We start from the raw sequence: 21,256 nt of genomic DNA on the forward strand, positions 1-21,256 counted from the left end.
TAGCTCTTAGGCAAATCAGTGTTACAGCTCTATTTTATTTAGAAGATAGCAGGAGAATCCATCCTCGAAGCGTGAAGGCATGCCACCCCAAAGACTCGAAGAGAAGAGAGTGGAGGAGCACGCGGGGAAGGGGGAGAGAGAGAGGGAGAGAGGGAGAGAGAGAGAGCACGCATGCACGCGGGAGAGAAAGAGAGGGAGAAAGCACTTCCTCTCCTCCTTTTATATGTGTTTTCCTCCCCCTGGGCCTGCCCTATGCAAATTGGGCTTAGCAGGAGCGCTGTTTGTTCTACCTGAAGTCTTCACTCTGGTCCTCGGACCTTCATTTGACCTTCCTTGTCTTTTAGCCACCACCATTTTGGGCTCCTTTTCCCTATTCTACCTACCTAACTTCACTTTCACTTTTCACTTTCATGCATTGGAGATGAAATGGCAACCCACTCCAGTGTTCTTGCCTGGAGAATCCCAGGGCCGGGGGAGCCTGGTAGGCTGCCGTCTATGGGGTCGCACAGAGTCGGACACGACTGAAGCGACTTAGCAGCAACAGCAGCAACACTACCTTACAGTTTGTTCCCAATTTTCCATCCAAAAAGCTAAAGACTGCTTTGGAGAGAAGGGTATCAGCTCAAAGAGCCAGGAAGGGGAAAAACTACAAGCCAGAGTCAGGAGCAGGAGATTGAAAGATAACCCAGGAATGGGTTCCCATTCTCCAGGGAATCTTCCCAACCAGGGATCAAACCTGTATCTCCTGCTTGGCAGGTGGGTTCCTTACCACTGAGCCGCCATCCGAGAAGCCCTAGGATGTGGCTGTTCAGTCACTCAGTCATGTCCCACTCTTTGTGACCCCACGGACTGCAGCATGCCAGGCCTCCCTGTCTTTCACCATCTCCTGGAAGCTGCTCAAACTAATGTCCATTGAATCAGTGATGCCATCCAGCTGAAACCATTTACCAGGGTTTGGGACTCAAACCCACGTGGCCAGGGCTCAAAGCCAGCCGAAACCCAGTTTGGGACTTAAACCCACATGGCTGGGACTCAAATCCAGCCAAAACTGAAAGTACCTGGTTTTAGGACCTAATGAAGCTCAGGCTCTTGATGTCTCATCACAGAAAGAATTCAGTGGAAGATTTACAAAGTAATAGGTAAAAAGTGGGTTTATTCAGATACAGAGAGAAGCACACTCCACAGGGTGTGGGCCATCACAGACAGAGGGTGAGTGCCGTGAAATGTGACATGGTTAGTTTTTATAGGCTGGGTACTTTCATATGCTAATGAGTGGGAGGATTATTCCAACTACTTTGGGGAAGGGGTGGGGATTTCCAGGATTGGGGCCACAGCCCACTCTGGTCTTTTAACAGTGCACGGAACTGTCCTGGCACCTCTGGGTGTGTCATTTCACTTGCTGATTCAGGATTAAGTTCTAGTCTTGTTGTCATCTTGGTCCCATTTGATTCTAATCGGCTTATGTTGTGTCCTCGGGCTATGTCATTCTTTCAAAAGTTGTGCCCTGCCCCTTTCCCTCCTGTTACATTCACCCCTCAGAGATTTTACACCCATAATCTTGTGGGAAAAAGAAGGGCAAAGGTCCATCTTCTGTAATTGCCCAGAGGCTGAGTAGGGGCTTTGACCCTGCCTATCACGGAGTGTAATTCTCTGGATACCTGATCTAGGGGCCCCAGGGGCAGGGCAGCTCCTTGTTTTAGTCCACTTGGGCTGAAATCCCTACATAGCCAGCATCTGGATGTAGAACTGTTCTAACTGGTTCCTTAGTCTTCCTGTGTATCTTTTTGATGATGAACCATTTTTGTATCAGCACCAGTGTAAAGAAATATCTATAAATGAAAAAAACTCAAAAGACATGGTCAAACATCTGATTACAGTGTACAATGAACTTTGGTTACAATAACCAGAATTAGAAATGATCACATTTAACATAACACCAAATAACCCTAGTTAAATACTTCTCTTTGAGATACCTCAGGAGCCCAAAGTTAGTTTTTAGTCAGATAAGATCATAAGTCACTGGAAGACAATACTTATCCCCTAACCTAAAGATTTTTTCCCTAAAGATCTCAAAAGCAAATATAAATCACTTACAGGCTAAGAAACTCATCTCAATTTGTTTGTCAAAAGTAGCATTTGAAGAATACTTCAGAGAAACAAACCAAATTCAGTCTTGTCTTAGCCTATTCCTAACAAAATCCATTTACCCAATTAAATTTAATCCAATCTTAGAAAATCATGATCATGTGTAACTCTTTGCCTATATTAATCACACTGAAATGCTTAAACCATTTTCAATACCAGATATCAGTTTTGTCTTGAACATTTTTCCGATAACATGAGCCTGAAACTCATTCTGGCCAGATTATTTTGTATTTTTGAGTATTTATATGAGTATTTAATTTTCTTTAAGTCAATTAAATAGAGCTCTTTACAAATTTTTGGAAATATCACACATCTATAACACATACAGGCACATATGAGCACGCAAACACAGAGACCTCATAGTACCTGTTCCAGAATTCCAGCCGAGATCTTGAGAACCCAAACAATTTTTCCAGAATAACTCCCAAATCCAGGAGAGGTTCAGTATCATTTTGTATATATTGATGTAATTTTAAAGATGGGATTATCTTCTTAATCAAGTTCTTTGTTACTCCGTTTCTATCCATGTGGGAAAAGTCTCTACCCATCCAATGAATGTGTCTACCTTTAGCAATAAATATTTGTATCCTCTGGACTTGGGCATCTGAGTAAAATCAGTTTGCCAGTTTTCCATGTTTTCTTGGTGTTGAATGGGTCTAAATAATGGAGGAAGGTGTGGCATTGTTCTAGGATGATTTTGGAAACAAGTGTCACATGATTTGGTAATCTAGGCCACCACCATTTTCATTCCTTTTCGCACAAACTGGCTCAGAGGTTAAAGCGTCTGCCTCCAATGTGGGAGACCCGGGTTTGATCCCTGGGTCGGGAAGATCCCCTGGAGAAGGAAATGGCAAGCCACTCCAGTATTCTTGCCTGGAGAATCCCATGGACGGAGAAGCCTAGTAGGTTACAGTCCATGGGGTCGCAGAGTCAGACACGACTGAGCGACTTCACCTTAATCTTTATAGTAAATTCTAAAGAGCTTTCCAAAGAGCTTCACATCTATACCAGGTAGTTTCATATAAAGCCTTGATTACTTTCCATTGCTGAGCTTGTGAAATCATCATCTTTTGATCTAACTTATACCATCCCTCTAGACTTATTAACCCCCTATTTTTAGCCCAGTTTTCTTCCTTGGTGCTCAGACAGTTAAGTGTCTACCTGCAATGCAGGAGACCCAGGTTCTATCCCTGGGTTGGGAAGATCCCCTAGAGAAGGAAATGGCAACCCATTCTAGTACTCTTGCCTGGATGGAGGAGCCTGGTGGGCTACAGTCCATGGGGTCGAAAAGAGTCAGACATGACCGAGCAACTTCACTTTCACTTTTCTCCCTTGGTTTAGCAAGGCTGTGGCATTTCCTCTATCAAGCCCAGGACTTTTAAAACTGCCTGTGTTTTTATCTGTTGGTATATAAGCTGCTTTGCTTCTTGGTCAGCTCGGTGATTTCCTTTTCCAATTTCAGACCTGGGAATCTGAGACTCATGTCCTCTCCAGTGAACAGACATTTCTTGAGGATCCTGTGTAGTAACCACTGGCTGGACGTCTTTGGCCAGATCTGGAACCTCGATATTCTGCATTCCAGGGCCTATTAAGGCTTCTATCTCAACTTCAGATTCAATCTGTCCCTTTCTGTTTTTTGTTAAAATCATTTGGCAATGAGGGTGGTCCCTTTGCCCCTCCAGAAACAGAGTGGCCCCTAACTTAGTTAATAAATCTCTTCCCATTAAAGGGATGGGACAATCTGGCACAAACAGAAACAAAGGTAAGAACAACTGACCATTAGCATTTCCCAGAATGAGTTCTAGGAAATTGTGCCCCTGTTTCTTCCCTAACAATTACATATTCCTTATGATTGCTAAGGTTTCCAATCCTTTGGGTTAAGACTGAGAAGGCTGCACAAGTGTCTATAAGAAATTCTACCAAGCGGCCAGCCACATCAATGATCACCCGAGGCTGGACACTGGTTATGTCGACAGCGTCTCTAGGCAGAGCCACTTCTGGCCTTGGGCCCCATTGGGTCTTCTGATTGCAAAACCATCCATGGCTGAGGGGCCCTGTCACTCTCTGGCATCTGTGAAATTCCCTCCGCCAACGCTCTGGCTGTTTACAAAGGACACCTTGACCACAGGCCTTCCTCCAGTGCCTTTTGTCCACACAGGGTACACTGGCCTTGTAGGGGTACCCATGGGGCTTGTGGTTTGCCAGAACCAGATTGGCCCAGAAAGGGCAGCCTCCCAGTTGGTCGTCTCTGAGCAGACAAAGCCATTGCAATCATCTGGGTCTCTTGCATATTTCTCTGGGTGTGTTCAGCATTTTGGACCATATCGCTATTGTTGAAAACTAAATAAGCCAATTGGAGCGAATCGTTCACTGGAGTCTGAGGGCCAACAGTTGCTGTCTGCATTTTGTGCCTATGTCTGGGGCAGACTGGACTATGAAATATGTAGCCAAGAGGGCCTGTCCCTCAGAGGAGGAGGAATCTACATTTGTATACTTCCTAAAAGCCTCCACTAATCTCCTTTGGAAGACTGCAGGATTTCATCCTGTCCCTGTTGGAGCTCTTTCACCTTGTCATAATTAACAGGTTTTACTGTAACTTCCTTCATACCCTCTATTAAACAGTTAATCATATGACCCTGTCTATTTCTATCAATAGAGTTCAGCTGGTGATTCCATTGCGGGTTTGCCTCAGGGACAGCTTCATTCCCCCCGAGGTGCACTGCATGCCTCGGGCTGCCAGTATTACACACTGCTTTTCCTTGATGCAGCAGTGGGATAGTAAAATCTGTAAGTCCTCCCGGATGAGATCAAAAGATCTCACTAGTCAGGTAAAGTGTTTTGTAAAACCTTCAGGATTCTCAGGAAAAACTTCTGGACTTGTTTTCTGCCAAACTTAGATCAGACTTTGAGAAAGGTACAGAGACTCTTATTGTTCCTCAGTTTCCATCAGGAACTTCTCTCAGAGGCAAAACTGTAGGGGCAGTTGGTTGGTAACCTGTACCATTGACTGTGCTAGCTGAGCTAAGGATGGGCCCCTTGGGTGACTCAAGGTACAAAGAAGGGGTTCCTGAATATGAGTGAGGCCTCTTTTCATCCCTAGATGTGTCTTCCCCTGAGTCAACGGTTCCTCCCAGTAGGCCAAGAGGAGCTCTGGCTACTCCTTGCAGAAGATTTAACCTTTGGATGGCCCCATAAGGTAGATCAGTGAAAATGTCTTTTGTGTCCTTATTGGAATTATCCCTCTGAGCTACTCACACCTTAGGTCCTTTGTGGGGTCTCATTGTCTAAACACAAGACCGTGAAGATTTGAACATATGGAAGCTCACTCCACTTAAACTTCCTTCTACAATATAAATCTAGCTGCAATATAGTATCATAACACTGGGACTCACTTAGTGGCCAATTTTCTTGGCTTCCTAGCTCATACTGCGGCCAATCGTGATTACAAAGCCTAATATGTTTCTTTGGTTTTGATCCCAGTGTCCAAATCTTTCCCAATCCTGGAGGATAAGACCCAGGGGGAGTATTGGTTGGGACTGATGCCTCGGGACCCATTTCAGACTCAAACCAGGATGATGTCTCTAACTCCTGTTCTATTCAAAATTTTACCCTTAAGTCAGAATCCACCACACAATTTGGTCAAGATTTGCACTTAGGATTTTAGATGCTATCCCTTCCAAGGGAGTCTCCCAACCAGTTGTTAATGCCGAAAAGTTGTCACAAAGAAATGGCACCAAGACTTCCCCAAAGGTGTTGACGATGAGCTGGAGGTTGTTTATAAGTTGGGGATAAAGGGTCAACACTTGTAAGGGTTAGAGGGAGGGAATAAAAGCAATCTTCTGGGGTTAACAGAAGAAGCACAACAGAAATCAGCAAGAAGAAAAAAATGTAGGAGAAAAACCTCAAAGAAAGCAATTCTGTCTTGGACCTGCTGTTGGACATGCATAAGCACACAGGATTGACCTGCCAGTCACAAATAAGCAGACAGCATAGCACATTCCTCAGTATACCTGGCTCAGTGTCCCAGGGACCTCTTCGGACCAAGACCTGACTCTAAATCTTTTCTTACCTTATCACTGGCCCATCTGGGTCACCAGCAGAAACCCTTTACCTCAGATTGGTACTCAGATCCACATGGCTGGGACTTGAACCCAGCCCAAACCCAGTTTGAGACTTCAACCCATGTGGCTTCTTCACTTTGTTGAGCACCAAGAATTGGAGTTCATGATCTGAGCCACAGTCAGCTCCTGGTCTTGTTTTTGTTGACTGTATAGAGCTTCTCCATCTTTGGCTGCAAAGAATATAACCAATCTGATTTTGGTGTTGACCATCTGGTGATGTCCATGTGTAGAGTCTTCTCTTGTGTTGTTGGAAGAGGGTGTTTGCTATGACCAGTGCATTTTCTTGGCAAAACTCTATTAGTGTTTGCCCTGCTTCATTTTCGAGGTCAAATTTGCCTGTTACTTCAGGTGTTTCTTGACTTCCTACTTTTGCATTCAAGTCCCCTATAATGAAAAGGACATCTTTTGGGGGTATTAGTTCTAAAAGGTCTTGTAGGTCTTCATAAAACCGTTCAACTTCAGTTTCTTCAGCGTCAATCCTAAAGGAAATCAATCCTGAATATTCATTGGAAGGACTGATGCTGAAGCTGAAACTCCAATACTTTTGCTACCTGATGAACTGACTCATTTGAAAAGACCCTGATGCTGGGAAAGATTGAAGGTGGGAGGAGAAGACAGAGGATGAGATGGTTGGGTAGCATCACCGACGTGATGGACATGAGTTTGATTAGGCTCTGGGAGTTGGTGATGGGCAGAGAATCCTGCATGGTCCATGGGGTTGCAAAGAGTTGGACATGACTGAGCGACTAAACTGACTGAAATGGAGATTTCCAGGATTTGGGCCACCCCCCACTCTTTGGTCTTTTAACTGTGCCATGGAACTGTCATGACACCTCAGGGTGTGTCATTTCACTTGTTTATTGAGGATTAAAGTCTTGTCAGCCATCTTGGTCCCATTGGATTCTAATCAGTTTATGTTGTGTCTTTAGGCTATGTCATACTTTCAGAAGTTCTGCCCTGCCCCTTTTCCTCCTGTTACACAACCATCTCACCCTTTGTTGTCTCCTGCTTTCAATCTTTCCCAGCATCAGTGTCTTTTCTAATTGGTCGGCTCTTCCCATCAGATGGCCAAAGAATTGAAGCTTCAGTTTCAGCATCAATACTTCCAATGAATATTCAGGGTTGATTTCCTTTAGGATTGACTGGTTTGATCTCCTTACTGTCCAAGGGACTCTCAAGAGTCTTCTCCAACACCACAGTTCGAAAGCATCAATTCTTCCGTGCTCAGCATTTTTTAGGATCCAACTTTCACATTCATAACATGACTGCTGGAAAAACCACAGCTTTGACTATACAGACCTTTTTGGCAGTTATGTCTCTAATTTTTAATATACTGTCTAGGTTTGTCATAGCTTTTCTTCCAAGGAGCAAGTGTCTTTTAATTTCATGGCTGCAGTCACCATCTGCTGTGATTTTGAAGCCCAAGAAAATAAAATCAGTCACTGCTTCCATTTTTTCCACTTCTATTTGCCATGAGTTGATGCCATGATCTTTGTTTTTTGAATGTTGAGTTTTAAGCTAGCGTTATCACTCTCCTCTTTCGCTTTCATCAAGAAGCTCTTCAGTTCCTCTTCGCTTTCTGCCATAAGGGTGGTGTCATCTAACTGATATTTCTCCTAGCAATCTTGATTCCAGCTTGTGCTTCATCTAGCTGGGCATTTCACGTGATGTACTGGGCATATAAATTAAGTAAGCAGGGTGACAATATACAGCTTTGATGTACGTCTTTCCCAATTTGGAACTTGTCCATTGTTCCCTGTCTGGTTCTAACTGTTGTTTCTTGATCTGCATACAGATTTCTCAGTAGGCTGGTAAGGTGGTCTGGTATTCCAACCTCTTTTAGAATTTTCAACAGTTTGTTGTGATCCACAGAGTCAAAAGCTTTAGCATACTCAATGAAGCAGAAGTAGATGTCCACTGAACGAGTGATTAGCAAATAGTCTGGTGTAGCTATAACTTAGGGAAGATGGCAGGATGTAACAAAAAGTACAGGTAGAAAAGCTGAAAAGTGCTCGTTAGGAAGGGCCCTGCTTAGACTTTGAAGTTTTATTTTGGATAGAAAAAGTGATTCCGAGCCTCTCTGTCTGTCGACATGTAGCTTGGTAATTCCTTTCCCACTAAAACCAGTAGGACTGCCCCTGCCCAAGCATTTCTGAAACCCTCCCCAACTCCCACCTCTTTAGTTTATTTTTGTCCTACTTCTCAAAATCTGCTTGTCATAGGTATTAAGTACAGAAAGTACTTTGGGTTTCAAGTCCTCGGTGCTCTCTGTTTTCCCAATGTTTTCTTTCCTGAACGTGAAAAAGGCCAGGGAGAATTTTTGGAGAGGGACCATGAGCCCCTTTCTAGCTACCTCCCCAAGCCTTCTTTCCACCTCCCGCCCACGGTGTCACCAGGAAAGAGGAGGGACTCTGCAGAGAAGTCCAGAACTCTCTGCTTGCTTCTTCACTACTGTGGTCCCTGAGATCTGCACTTGAAGGTCCAGTCTGTGTTAGAGACGGAACAGCATTGGGGGTCCCTTGTCAGGCAGATTCCAACTTGCTGACCAGGCGTCAGGGCTCTTATCACCAAACAATGTCTTTTCAGAAAGTCACTTGCTCGCCACGCCACAGGAAGGCAGGGTATGATGTAGCCAACCCTGAAATCCAGGACTCTGGCTGGGTCTTATCAGCAACTTCCTTGCAAGTCTGAGCACAGTCCTTTATCTTTCCCGTCCCCTGCTTCCTCTTCTGCAGAATGTGGAGTTAGCTGACCCCTTAGTCTCTCTGTATCTGGGAAGCTTGGGACCCTGCCCTGAAGTCTACCAGTAATTTTCCTCTCTTCATCAATCAACAAATATTTGTGGGTGTGCCCACATGCTCTGGCTCCTTGCTACATACATTTGGTTGATCATTAGCCTGGTTTTCTCTCTTTATGTTTTCTCTTTTCAAGTAAAACGATTCAAAAACTAAAGAACTATGCTGCTGCTGCTGCTGTTACTAGGTCGCTTCGGTTGTGTCCGACTCTGTGTGACCCCATAGACGGCAGCTCACCAGGCTCCCCCTTCCCTGGGATTCTCCAGGCAAGAACACTGGAGTGGGTTGCCATTTCCTACTCCAATGCATGAAAGTGAAAAGTGAAAGGGAAGTTGCTCAGTCGTGTCCGACTCTTAGTGATCCCATGGACTGAGGAGCCTGGTATTTTCCAGGCAAGAGTACTGGAGTGGGTTGCCATTGCCTTCTCCAAAGAGCTATGAGGGGACTTAACTGGCAGTCCAGTGGTTAGGTCTCCAGGCTTCCACTGCAAGGGATGTGGGTTTCATCCCTGGTTGGGGAACTAAGATCCTGCATGCTGCAGGGTGTGGCCAAAAAAAACCCCAACAAAATAAAACAAACAATGCCAATAACAAACAAACAAACAAAACCAAGAGCTATGAGAGGGCTGAGAGGACATTTCTTGTTTGGAAATATTTGTCGGCTCCTAGAAGCTGCAGTCCATGGGGTCGCAAAGAGTCGGACACGACTGAGCGACTTCCCTTTCACTTTTCACTTTCATGCAGTGGAGAAGGAAATGGCAACCCACTCCAGTGTTCTTGCCTGGAGAATCCCAGGGATGGGGGAGCCTGGTGGGCTGCCGTCTATGGGGGCGCACAGAGTCGGACACGACTGAAGCGACTCAGCAGCAGCAGCAGCAGCAGCAGAAGCCGTGGGAGGTCATTCCCAGCCTGGCTACTTCCCAGGAATAGGCCTTAAGAAGCCTTTTCCTTCATTTTCTGAACCCTTCAGGTCCCAGACTTACGTTCTTCCAGGTGATGTTCCAAACTGGGGTTTTGTATCACTGTCATACACTCACACTGCAAAGGCAGATGGCTTTGGCAATGCTGATTTGTAACAAAAAAAAAAATTGAGATATAGTTGATTTACAATATTATAAAAGTTTTAGGTGTACAGCATAGTGATTCACAATGTGTAAAGATTATACTCCATTTATAGTTATTATAAAATATTGATTACAGGCAATGCTGATTTTGTCAGCTCTTTCTCCTGACTATTCTGGTAGGTGGGTCAGTGATTTATTAATCCTGGTTCACAGCTGGCAGAGAACCAGGAAACAGTTCTTCCAGGGTCAGTGAGAGCGTGAAGATAAAAAGTAAAATAGAGGGTTCTCGTCTAGCTGGAGCCATTTTTGCATATGATATCCTTGCATCACGTGTGTCCAGAATGACTTGCCACCTCTCCCCAGATCTGTTAACTTTAAACCAAGAACCCACAGGAGAGACTTGGAGCAAAACACATACTGGATTCTTGATGCAACAAAAGACAAACTGAAGCTAATCTGAGGCTGCAGGTTTCAGTGGATGCCTGTTGCTACAGCATGAGTCACTCTCTCTAAGATGTAAAGGACAGAATCAAGCTGCTGAATGAAGACCTTTCCTTGCTCTATATCTTAATATTTTTATTTCAGGGGGAAATTTGTCATCTGAATAACTGCGCAAGGAGATAATAAGGACATTGCCTGAGAAAGACTGTCATTCAAGGTCCCACAGGCCACTTAAGCTCAGTGTCATCACACTGCAGAAAGCAGGGGCTTCACCTTTGCAGGTTAAACTCTCGGCCATTCAGTGGTGCCAGATGTGAGAGACAGGACAACCAGCAGACTGGAATATATTCCTCAAGGGCAAATTATTAATATACAAAAAGAAATACAGTTATTAGGCAGAACTAATCTTTTTCACCCTATTGGGAAGCATAGAGAAAAAATGAAATTGTAATCCAAATAGGCCTTAATGAGCATGTTCACTGTAAAGCTTAGAAGTCCAGTTTTGCTTCTTCCAGTGGTTTACACTTTCCATATGCTCCCCTCTCTCTTTATCTAGGCTCTCTGTTCAAACACTAAAATACAAAAAAGTACATAATGAAACGAAACATTTCCCATCCATCATCCCAGCTCTCTAGTTCCTACTTCCCACCCCCCAGAGGATTACATTATGTTGTTTCATGTTCCCATCCAGTCTTCCATTCATATCTTTATTCTTGTCTGTATATATATCCCGTGGACAAAGGAGCCTGGCGGGCTACAGTCCATGGGGTTGCAAAGAGTCAGACATGACTTAAGGACTAAAGAGCGGCAGGAGCATCTTCAGGGCTCATTAATCATTTGGCCTTATTAATCGTTACTATTTTTAAGGATAATGATGTTGATAAAACTTTCCAGAGCCCCCCATCCCCTCAGTATACAGTTCACGGCTACCCTGGGCCCTTTGGTCAGCTCTGAGGACCAGCTTCATCTCCGGTTCCCACTCCTCTCTTCGCAGCTCTACTGCGTCTTCCAGCTTCTTTGAACATGCTGTTCCTTTTGTCTGGAACATTCTTCTCTTCCTGAAACACAGCTAATTCTCCACCCCCACCCTGCTTTCCCTGGCTAATCTCCAACTCATCTTTTAGGTCTTGGCTTAGAATCACTATGTCTGTGCCCGTCTCCTTCTCCTTCCATCAGCACACGGTCTTCAGCAATTACTCATTCATTCATTTCATAAACATACACTGAGTGTTGCTTACTTGCCAGGCACTGCTTTAGGCTTATCTACCACACTGGAGTGTCACTGCCTGCGTTGATACCTCATATATATGTGTGTGTGTTATTGCACTGTAATTCACATATCATCAAATTTACCCTTTTAAGTGTATAATTCAGTGCTTTTTTTTTGTATATGCACAAGGTTGTACAACCATCACCATTATCTAATTCCAGAACATTTTCATCACTCCAAAAATAAACCCAGTAGCAGTCATTCTCCGTTCTCCCCTCCCTTCCTTCCCCCAACCCCCATCTTTCTTTCTGTCAATAAATTTGCCTATTCTGGACATTTCATACTTCTTTTACTTAGTGTTTTCAAGATTTATTCATGTGGTAGCATGTATCAGCACTTCTTTTTTTTTAGCATTTCATTCTTTTAATGACTGTCCCTTGTATGAATGTATCACATTTGCTTTACCCATCCACCAGTTGATGAACATTTAGGTTAGTGTTTCTTCTGAAGCCCTGTGAGAACAAGACTCCATTTGTTTTGCTCACTATCATATCCCAGAACCTAGTGCAATATCTGGCACTTATTAGAAATTCATATTTTGGGAATTACCTGGCTGTCCAGTGGTTAGGACTCTGCTTTCATCATTGGGGGCCCACGTTGGATTCCTGGTCAAGGAACTAAGGTTCCACAAGCCTCCCAGTGCAGCAAAAAAAAAAAAAAAAAGGTTTATATTTTGTTCAACTTTAAAAAAAAAAAGTGTTGAATGAATAGGTAAATCAAAAGCTAGTTAGATGGTTACAATTCTTATGGATTATATATTTATCTCCTCAGTAGAGATCTGCGGAGGGTATCCTCTTTTCTGCACAGTACTGAACTACCTGTCTTCTTTCTTCAGGGAGGAAATTGGGTTAAATTTAACCTTTCTTGTTTCTCTTCAAATCACTCATTTGGATCTTAGCTGTATACAAATTCCCCATTTGGAAACTTACAGATAATGTTTTGGGTATTAAAACATTCTGTTTTTTCCTTCATCATTTCTCATACAGAAATCTCAACTTCCTTCTGCAGGGCTTTTTGCTGCTTGCAAAGGCCTCCTATTCCTTCCAAGCTGGTCACACTGAGACAATCAATACCTATGACAGATCAACCTTTCTTTTTTCAGTTTTAATATTTCTTTGCACCCTGTTTTGGCTCCTTGATTTGGAAGTATCTGACATTTAGAACAAGGAAGTCAGTTAGACCAGGGACTGAGTGACAGTCCTAGTCAGCACTCAGCACTTAAAAAAATAGCTGTTGAACAAATGAATGAACGAAAGAATGGAATGAGTTGCAAAACGCAGACTCGGTGAGCAAATATTGGGTACCTGCTGTGTCCCAGGCCCTGCGATGCATACCTGGATAAACGGTAAACAAAACAGGAGTCCTTCCTTGAACCAGGGAGTTTCTAAAATCACTAGTTCTAGCTGCATTATTAGATTTCCACGTCTGTTATTTTTTTTTTTAATCGTACACCTGATGATTTTCAGAATCGCATTTTATCTTAAGGATCTACCCATTTGCTTAAGTCCAAAATAGGAAGTTCTGATCTATTGGCAGCAAAATCTGAAATGACAAGCAACTCCCCCCCACACACCCCCCCCAGCCCTGTTTAATCCCGGAAAAACTATCGAGTCCCAAAACGCTAAACTTCCTGGTGTTGGGGATTCCAGGACATTGAACCTCAGACAGAACGGACAGCAAGTCCACCAGAGGGTGCTGCGGGGGCAAATTCGTGCCGGGAGGGGAGCTTGACCAGTGACCCTCGGGGCTAGGTAGGCGTCTGGAGCCCTTTTTCTTCTTCCCCGGGTTTCTTTCCCACCCCTTGGACCACCGCCGCCCCTCCGCCCACGGGGGGATTCCCCCTGAATGACCAGCTGCTCTTGGGGGCTTAAAGGTGCCGCGTCGCCTCTGGTCCTGAGCTCCAGCGGCTCGGACCGCTCCTGCCCCGGGGCCATCGGACAGGGCCGGGCCGGGCGGGGCGGGGCGGGCGAGGCGTCCCCGCCCCGCGTCCCCGCCCGGCGCCGCGCGGGCCGCGAAGGGGTTAACGCGGGGGGCGGGGGCGCCGCCGCGCCTGCGCGCTGCCGCCCTCCATTGTCTCCGCGGCGGCGAGGAGCGCCGGCGAGCGCAGCCCGGGAGCGAGCGGCGCGGCCGGCGGGGCCCGCGCGGCAGGGCCGAGAGCGCGACGCGAGCGCGGCTTCGCGAGCTCCGCGGGCCGCCGGCGCCGCAGCCCGCCCGGGCCTCGGGGGTCCGGGCCGCCGTCCCGGCCGCGGCGTCTTGAGGCGGCACGCGCCGGCGCCCCCGCCCTCCTCCTCCGGCGGCCGCTGCCGGGCGGGCGGCCTCCTCCCCGCGGCGCCCGGCCCTCGGGAGCCCGGGGGCGGCCTGGGGCGCGCCGAGCCCGCGCGCCTCGCCTCTCCGGACCGCGAGGGGAATCATGCGCCGGGCTCGGGACGCCTGCAGCCCGTAGTCTGGGTCCTGCTCGGGTCCGCTCTTTTTCCTCCTTTTTCCCTTCGCCTCCGGTCTCCTTTCTGCTCCCCCGTATGCCCGCCCAGCCCTGCCCCCGCCGCTGAGGACAGGGGGAGGGTCTCGGCCTGCAGGCTCCCGCCCCGCCGGGGCCCGGGCGAGCATGGGCGGCAAGCAGAGCACAGCGGCCCGCTCGCGCGGCCCCTTCCCGGGGGTCTCCACCGACGACAGCGCCGTGCCCCCGCCGGGAGGGGCGCCCCACTTCGGGCACTACCGGGCGGGCGGCGGGGCCATGGGGCTCCGCAGCCGCTCGGTCAGCTCCGTGGCGGGCATGGGCATGGACCCCAGCACGGCCAGCGGGGTGCCCTTTGGCCTCTACACCCCCGCCTCCCGGGGGGCCGGCGACGCCGAGAGGGCGCCCGGCAGCGGAGGGTCGACGTCCGACTCCACCTATGCCCACGGCAATGGTTACCAGGAGACGGGTGGCGGTCACCATAGAGACGGGATGCTGTACCTGGGCTCCCGAGCCTCGCTAGCGGATGCTCTACCTCTGCACATCGCACCCCGGTGGTTCAGCTCGCACAGTGGTGAGTCCGCGGGCGCCGGAGGCCTCGGAGGGTGGGGTGCCAGGGAGGGCGCGCCGAGGTGCCCCGCACCTTCGCACGCGTGCACGCAAAAGGTCTGGAGGTAAAGTGCGCTACCTGGATCTGGCTGTCGTCCTCTTGGTTCCCGAAGCCAAGGGATGAATGGAATACCCACTCTCTAGAAATGAGGCTTTCTGAGAGGCCGAGGAGAGCCAGGTGTGTGAGGACTTCAGGCGTTGGTTCACTTGTGGATGCCTGTTGAAGTCTCATTCATTGGCCTCCCCGTCCTCAGAGAAGTCTGGCTGGTCGCAAGTCGGCCTCCGTGCTTCCTTTCTGTTACTGCTGCATTGTACTGGGTGCACCGGTAACACAGAAGGGATCCAATTGGACCGAGCATCTCAGACAAAGGATGTGAAGAGAAGAGTGGGGCCAAGTGGGGTTTGGATGAGGGCACTTGCTCTTGCTGGAGAAGTGGGTGCCCAGTTTTGCGGCTGTGCTGGAAATCTGAATTGTTTAAAATGGAGCGGCCGACAGGCTGCTGCCATAGACAGGTGTGGCCTGCTGGTCGGAGGGCGCAGCCAGGGAGCGTCCCTGGGAGGCTTTGCGTGACCGGGGCTCTGGTTACCCGTGCTGCATGCAGTAGCAGCCTTGGCTCAGTGACTCTTGGATCCCTCCATCTTTCTTCTTCTCCTCCATGCTAAAGTGCTTGGGTATTCTGCATCTTTTTGTGACCAAGACATGGCAGTTCTCTTGCACTGCTGTTGGCACATGTCGGGGGGAAAGGAGGAGTCAAAGGACCTGGATGAATTCATTTTGTGAACTTCTGGTGACAGGTCAGCAAAAAGCTGGAGGAGGATTTCCTAGACTCTGGCAGGGCAGAAGAGACACTGGCAGGAGCTTCTGGAGGAAAACAGGTCTGTCTGCTTAGCTAACCTGAGAAACCAGGTTAGGCCTCCAGAAAATTGGTCAGAAGGGGTGTGGGGCCGCTATTTACTAATTGGCGAGTTGGAGTAAAGACGTTAACGTATTCAGACTCCTTTGGGCGACTTCAGAAAATTTAGATACTGTGTAGAAGAAAGATTGCTCTATGGAGGATTTATCTGTTGGATCACTGCTTGCTCTTATGAAATAGGGGAGACACTTTGGATCTCTATTTCTGGAAATAATGTTAATTTTTTTTTCAGTTCTTTAAACTGATTGTGAAATGAGTTTTCGGGAGGAATAGTGACTAATTTAGGGTAATCCTTGAAAGTGGCTTTTAATTGCTAGGATGGAATTTTAATCCCTGAACAGACTTCTAGATATAATTTGGACACTGGCCTGAAGAGATATAGGGTGTGATTACCTCTGGCACTTTCAGATATCATTTGATCAGCTTTAGACATCTTAAACTTAGTAATCTTCCTTATAAAATTTGGTCCAGAAAGGGTCAGGTGTATTTTTGAGGTGATTGTAGTTAAGTTTTTCAGAGAGCTGTCATTAGTGTCTGAGTTTAAACAGAAAAGCACTATAAGACAGTTCTCAAAAGTCACAGGTAGAATTTTGTGTGTTGCAGGAATGTAATCTTAGAGTAGGAGTTCCCTTTTTCCACTCAAATTTCTTTTCTTTTACCAGAAAGTTCTTTTTCCTTATTCCGCCACCAGGTTCCATGCCAGAGTTATGAGCTTGCATTTGGATTCTAAAATTCAGACTCTTCAGCTGTAAAACCTTAATTTTTTTTTTTCCTTTTTCCAGCTAGAGGTTAGGAAGAGCTGCTGAACCAGGGACTACAGGAAAAGTTGAAGCATATTAATCCCTTGAGGGATTGACATTGAAGTGTGTGTGGGGGGGGGGCTGCTGTTAATATTTCGGGTAATATGGTCATCATAGGGCCATCCTGGCTTTTGCAGGCATTGAACATGCTGGGCTCTGCCCATTCAGCGCCCCCACAAATTTCAGAGCGCTCCTGGTTGGGGCTTGATTGAGAACCACTGCCTTAGGGATTTGTTGTTTTATGCAAGTGAAATAATTAATTTTTCCTGTGCAGCGCATTTGAGAGGAACTTTGATGCTTCTGTTCTTCTGCAGTGGTGGTTCTCCCTCGCCTTCTGAAACAGGCCACAAGCCCTTCCTTCCAGGACATCCCCTTCCTTTCTTGTTCGCTGCTCGCTTGCTGTGAGACGAGAAACTTGTTTCCATTGTGGGGCCTTTGGGTAAGGTCCCAGCAGTTCTCACTCTCGTGTCTGAGGAGCAGAGGAGTAAGGGTTTCAGGGCACGGTTGACTAGGTGTCTGACGTTGTTGTGATGTCGTTTGTGTTTCCAAGGTGCTTTTGGATCTCTTCATGGGCACAAAAAACAGTTGTCTGAGAAGTAAGGAGGGGAGTTCAGTGAGCACGAGGCTTCCTCAGAGGGACTGAGCTGACACTGTGTCAAGGGGCAGAATGCTAGGGCCCCAGGAGCTGGGACCGCGGACGAGACACCTCACCTCTTTTGAGTCTTGTCTTGGTTATTTTAAAAATACAGATAACAGCCTGTAAAGGTTGTTCCCCAAATCCTGTGAGGATACATGGCAGTCACATTTGCCCTCGCCGGGGTCGTGACCCTAGCTTGCACCCTCTGCTCCCTTTGCCTGGAATGCTTTTCCATCCATTCTGTACATGCATAACCTTTTATGATCCCTTGAGACTTAACTTAAATCTCTCCCCAGGGACCACTCTTAGAAATTGCCTGCCTCCTGTGAGTCTCTTCCATCACTCACCTGTTACCTTAATAGCACTTATCACACTTTATTTGTCCATTTACTCTTTCTGTTTGCTTCCTCTGAATTTTTACTCCATGAGAGCAAGACTGTGCCTCTTGACCACTGTTGTAACTCCTACACTCTGTGTGCCAGGCACAAATATTTGTTGAGTGAATGAATTTGAATGCTGTATGTCCATCATATCATTACTCACCACTGTAACAGTAGGAGGTAAAATGTTTTTATTCCCATTTTACAGGTGAGGAAACTGAGGTGTAGAGGGAGGTTAAGGAATCCCCACAAGGCCGGACAGCTAATGGGAGGCAGAGCTGGGATTGCAGTGCAGGCCTGCCAGCGTCAGAATCCATTTGACCTCTTAGCCATTACCGTCTGCTTCCTCTCATCCTAAAACAGAAGGAAGCTGGGGAGCCTTGTGGAAATCTCACTGGCCTGCTTGTCAGAGGGCTGGGTTCCTCTCCTGCTTGGGCTGCTCCTTAACTGCCTGACTTGTGACCTTGTGCAAGTCAGTCATTTCACCTCAAAGTTAACTGTTTCTCCACCTGTTGAAATGGAGATCATACCTGCTCTGCCCACCTTACCGGGTCACTGTTGTGGCCTCACGAGAGGCTGTTTACGAAAGCCAAGTAACTTGCAGTGGGAAGTTCTTATCTTACAGGGATCACTTCTGTAGTTCTCTGCCTTCTTTCACCTCCTCAGAATCTGCTGGGCAGAGAGAGGCTTAGAATCGTGGGGACTCTTTGTCCAGAATGAAAGCAAGTGCCCTCTGCTGAAATCTGACCTGTATTGAGGGGGCCATCTGTAGTTAACAAAGCCGCCTAATAGAGTCCGGGTCCCTTTTCCACATTAAAATGTGTTTTGCTATAAGGTTTTTCACGCCTCTGATGGTTGTCTGGGTGGTATTCGGGAGGTCTGGTCATCCTTTTATAGTCCTGTTTAATTCAGAATGCAGATTGCCAAATGTAGGGGGGAAATATAGAGACCCAGCATGTTGGAAGGAAGAGGTTGCCCGTTTCCTGGGCCTGAGTATAAATGGCCGGTCATAGAGATTTCCCTCCGCCTTCTTAGTCATATATGTGTATACACGTGTGTGTTCAGGAAACTAAACTGTTCTGTCTTGTCACCAGGCCATCAAAGGGGCCAGTAGAAGGTGACTTTTGCTAAGTCTTTGAACCTGCCAGCAGGATATCTCATGGGTTCTGTTGCTGGCACTCTGGGGTTCTCAAGTGATTTGATCTTCTCTATTCTTAAATAGAGAGAGTTGCCAATCCCATTGGAGTAGATCAGAAAGCCTCTTTGTGCCTCACTCTAGGTGTGCTGGATGTAATGGTCCTTTCCATGGATTCTGGAGAAGGAAAACCATTCTGTGGCCTCCAAGTAGCAGGATGAGTCCTTGCCCTGCAAAAAAGTTCTATTCTTAATGAAGACTAGTGGTTTTTTTTTTTTTTTTTTGGAAGACTTTTTACAAAGCAGAGTTTTTAGTTCTCTGTTACCATGAGGGCTTGTTTGCTATAAAAGAAAAGTAGGGTTCCCTTGAGGAGAAGATCATTTCTTGAAGGTCAGTTACTTCTTCCTCATTAGGGTTTGAAAGGTGTTGCAAAAAAACAGTGGTTTCACTCTGTTATGGGATGTGTACATTTTGCCATTAAACAGAGACACACCAATGGCGACCCACTCCAGTACTCTTGCCTGGAAAATCCCATGGGTGGAGGAGCCTGGTAGGCTGCAGTCCATCGGGTCGCTAAGAGTCGGACACAACTGAGCGACTTCACTTTCACTCTTCACTTTCATGGTTTGGAGAAGGACACAGCAACCCACTCCAGTGTTCTTGCCTGGAGAATCCCAGGGACGGAGGAGCCTGGTGGGCTGGCGTCTATGGGGGCGCACAGAGTCAGACACAACTGAAGCGACTTAGCAGCAGCAGCAGCAGCACCCCAAATAGGTCACAAGGAATACTCTCTGAGCCAAAGCCACTCTTTACCAGAAATGCAACTCTAGTTGCTTTTGGGAAAAGGAACATGCTTTGTATTTTACAGATATGATATTCAACCCAAGTTTATTGGGCACTTATATTTTAGCAAACCCAATTTTAAAACTAAACTTCAATTTTGACAGTTTCAAAATTGGGGGAAATGTCATAGGGAAGTGGTGGTAACTTAAATGGGCTCTTGGTCTTGCTCTTACTAACCCTTAAGTAGGGGGTGTTTTTAATGACTGGGTCACTGAGGTTGTGGTACCAACATTTCGAAGTTAGTCCAAAACTTAAATCCTGTTACTAGTCTTGTAATGAATGCTTACAAATTTTCGTCTGTCTCTTTTCCAGGCTTTGTCCTGGCCTGTCTCAATCAGATGGTTCCTAGTGATGACGGTGGGTGTAGGCTTGAGTATGAGACCTGGCAATTTTCACCTCTGAACCTTTATTTCCTCACAAGGTCACATGTTTATCCTTGAAACCAACAGTTGGGTTCCTGAGTTTGATAGGTTGAGTGGATGAGGGGTGAGTTGTGGGTGTGAGTGAATAACCTGAAGAGCAACCCTCAAGTGTGAAGCAAATAAAGAACCAAGTTGAATCTTAAAGCAGCAGCTGGGGTACTTTATAGACTGGTGAGACTGTTTACCTTGAGATCTCCCTGGAGTTGCTGGAATTGAGAGTACAGCCTTGCTCTGCTGGGAGTAAAGAGGAAGGAGGAGTTGGCTGCGCCCTGTAAAGTTAGAGGAGGCATGGTAAGAATTTATAGTGCGCTCCCAAATCTGTAGTGAGAAGGAGGCAGATGCGAACGCCGAGCTCTCCTGATTTCTGTGAATGGTTCACAGGGTGTGCAAACTTGACTCTGCCCAGTATTCTCCAGAGCCTCGTTAACAAATGCAGCTCCCAGAGTTCAGTAGAACCTGAATTTGTCACAAATGATTCTAAAAATGTAGTCAGAATACCCACTATAAAGGAAAGGCTCCCCGACCATGGATCTAACTTTTCTCTCCCCAGTGAACTCCGAATGCTTTTCTTATGCATTCATCTCTTTCAGCATCTCTAAACTAGATTCCCGAGTGGGATCCACACAGGTCTTGCCTTCTGTTGCTCCCAGAGGGTGTAGCCATCCAGCAAGAGCATTGTTCAGTTTTTGCCCATTTTCTCTCACGTGGAACCAAGCGTTTTTCTCCTGCAGGCAGGCCTGAGCCAGTCTGCCCTGGTCCCCAGTCGCTCCGAACAGAAGGTGGTTGGGACAGGGTCCCCTCCTCCATGCTTCTCCTCCCCTGGTTTTTTCTCCTGAGGCCTGTGTGCTGTTAGCTGCTTGTGCTGCAAGAGGGCTTCCTGAGTTACATCCTCTTTCTTCTATCCCCAGCCGGGAAGCTAGACAAGTCAAGCTCTTAGGATAAATCCAGACTTTAACGTGGACAAAACACCTTTTTCATTTTAATTTTTAATTGACAAAGTATGGACCTGTATGTGTAGATCTGTTGAACTGAGACATTGACTTATTCAACTGAGCTTGATTGCTTCCAGTGTTCCTAGGTGCCGGGCATGTATACTTATGGTGAAGGTGAGTAGCATTACTTTGTTCTGTCTAAGAATTTTTGCTTCCTCACTCCTCTGAGAGAGAGTCTGAATACTGCAGCCCGCGGCAGATTTGGCCTCCTTCTTCGTTCCCCTGTTGAACACACAG

At 46.8% G+C, this 21,256-nt stretch overlaps 1 protein-coding gene across 3 annotated transcripts in view; it reads left to right on the plus strand.

Moving 5' to 3' along the window:
- The first annotated feature begins 14,175 nt into the window (after window positions 1-14,175).
- The window catches only part of ZNRF1 (zinc and ring finger 1), an 86,847-nt gene continuing 79,766 nt past the window's right edge, over window positions 14,176-21,256 (plus strand). The window contains exon 1 of one of the 3 annotated variants that reach the window (XM_052655490.1): window positions 14,176-14,861. In XM_052655490.1, coding sequence (XP_052511450.1) covers window positions 14,438-14,861 — 424 coding nt within the window. In that variant the 5' untranslated portion in view covers window positions 14,176-14,437. The remainder of the gene's footprint in view (window positions 14,862-21,256) is intronic. The other 2 variants (XM_052655488.1, XM_052655489.1) reach the window with 2 other exon arrangements.

Source organism: Budorcas taxicolor, chromosome 18 (assembly GCF_023091745.1).
Source record: "Budorcas taxicolor isolate Tak-1 chromosome 18, Takin1.1, whole genome shotgun sequence".
NCBI classification, from domain to species: domain Eukaryota; kingdom Metazoa; phylum Chordata; class Mammalia; order Artiodactyla; family Bovidae; genus Budorcas; species Budorcas taxicolor.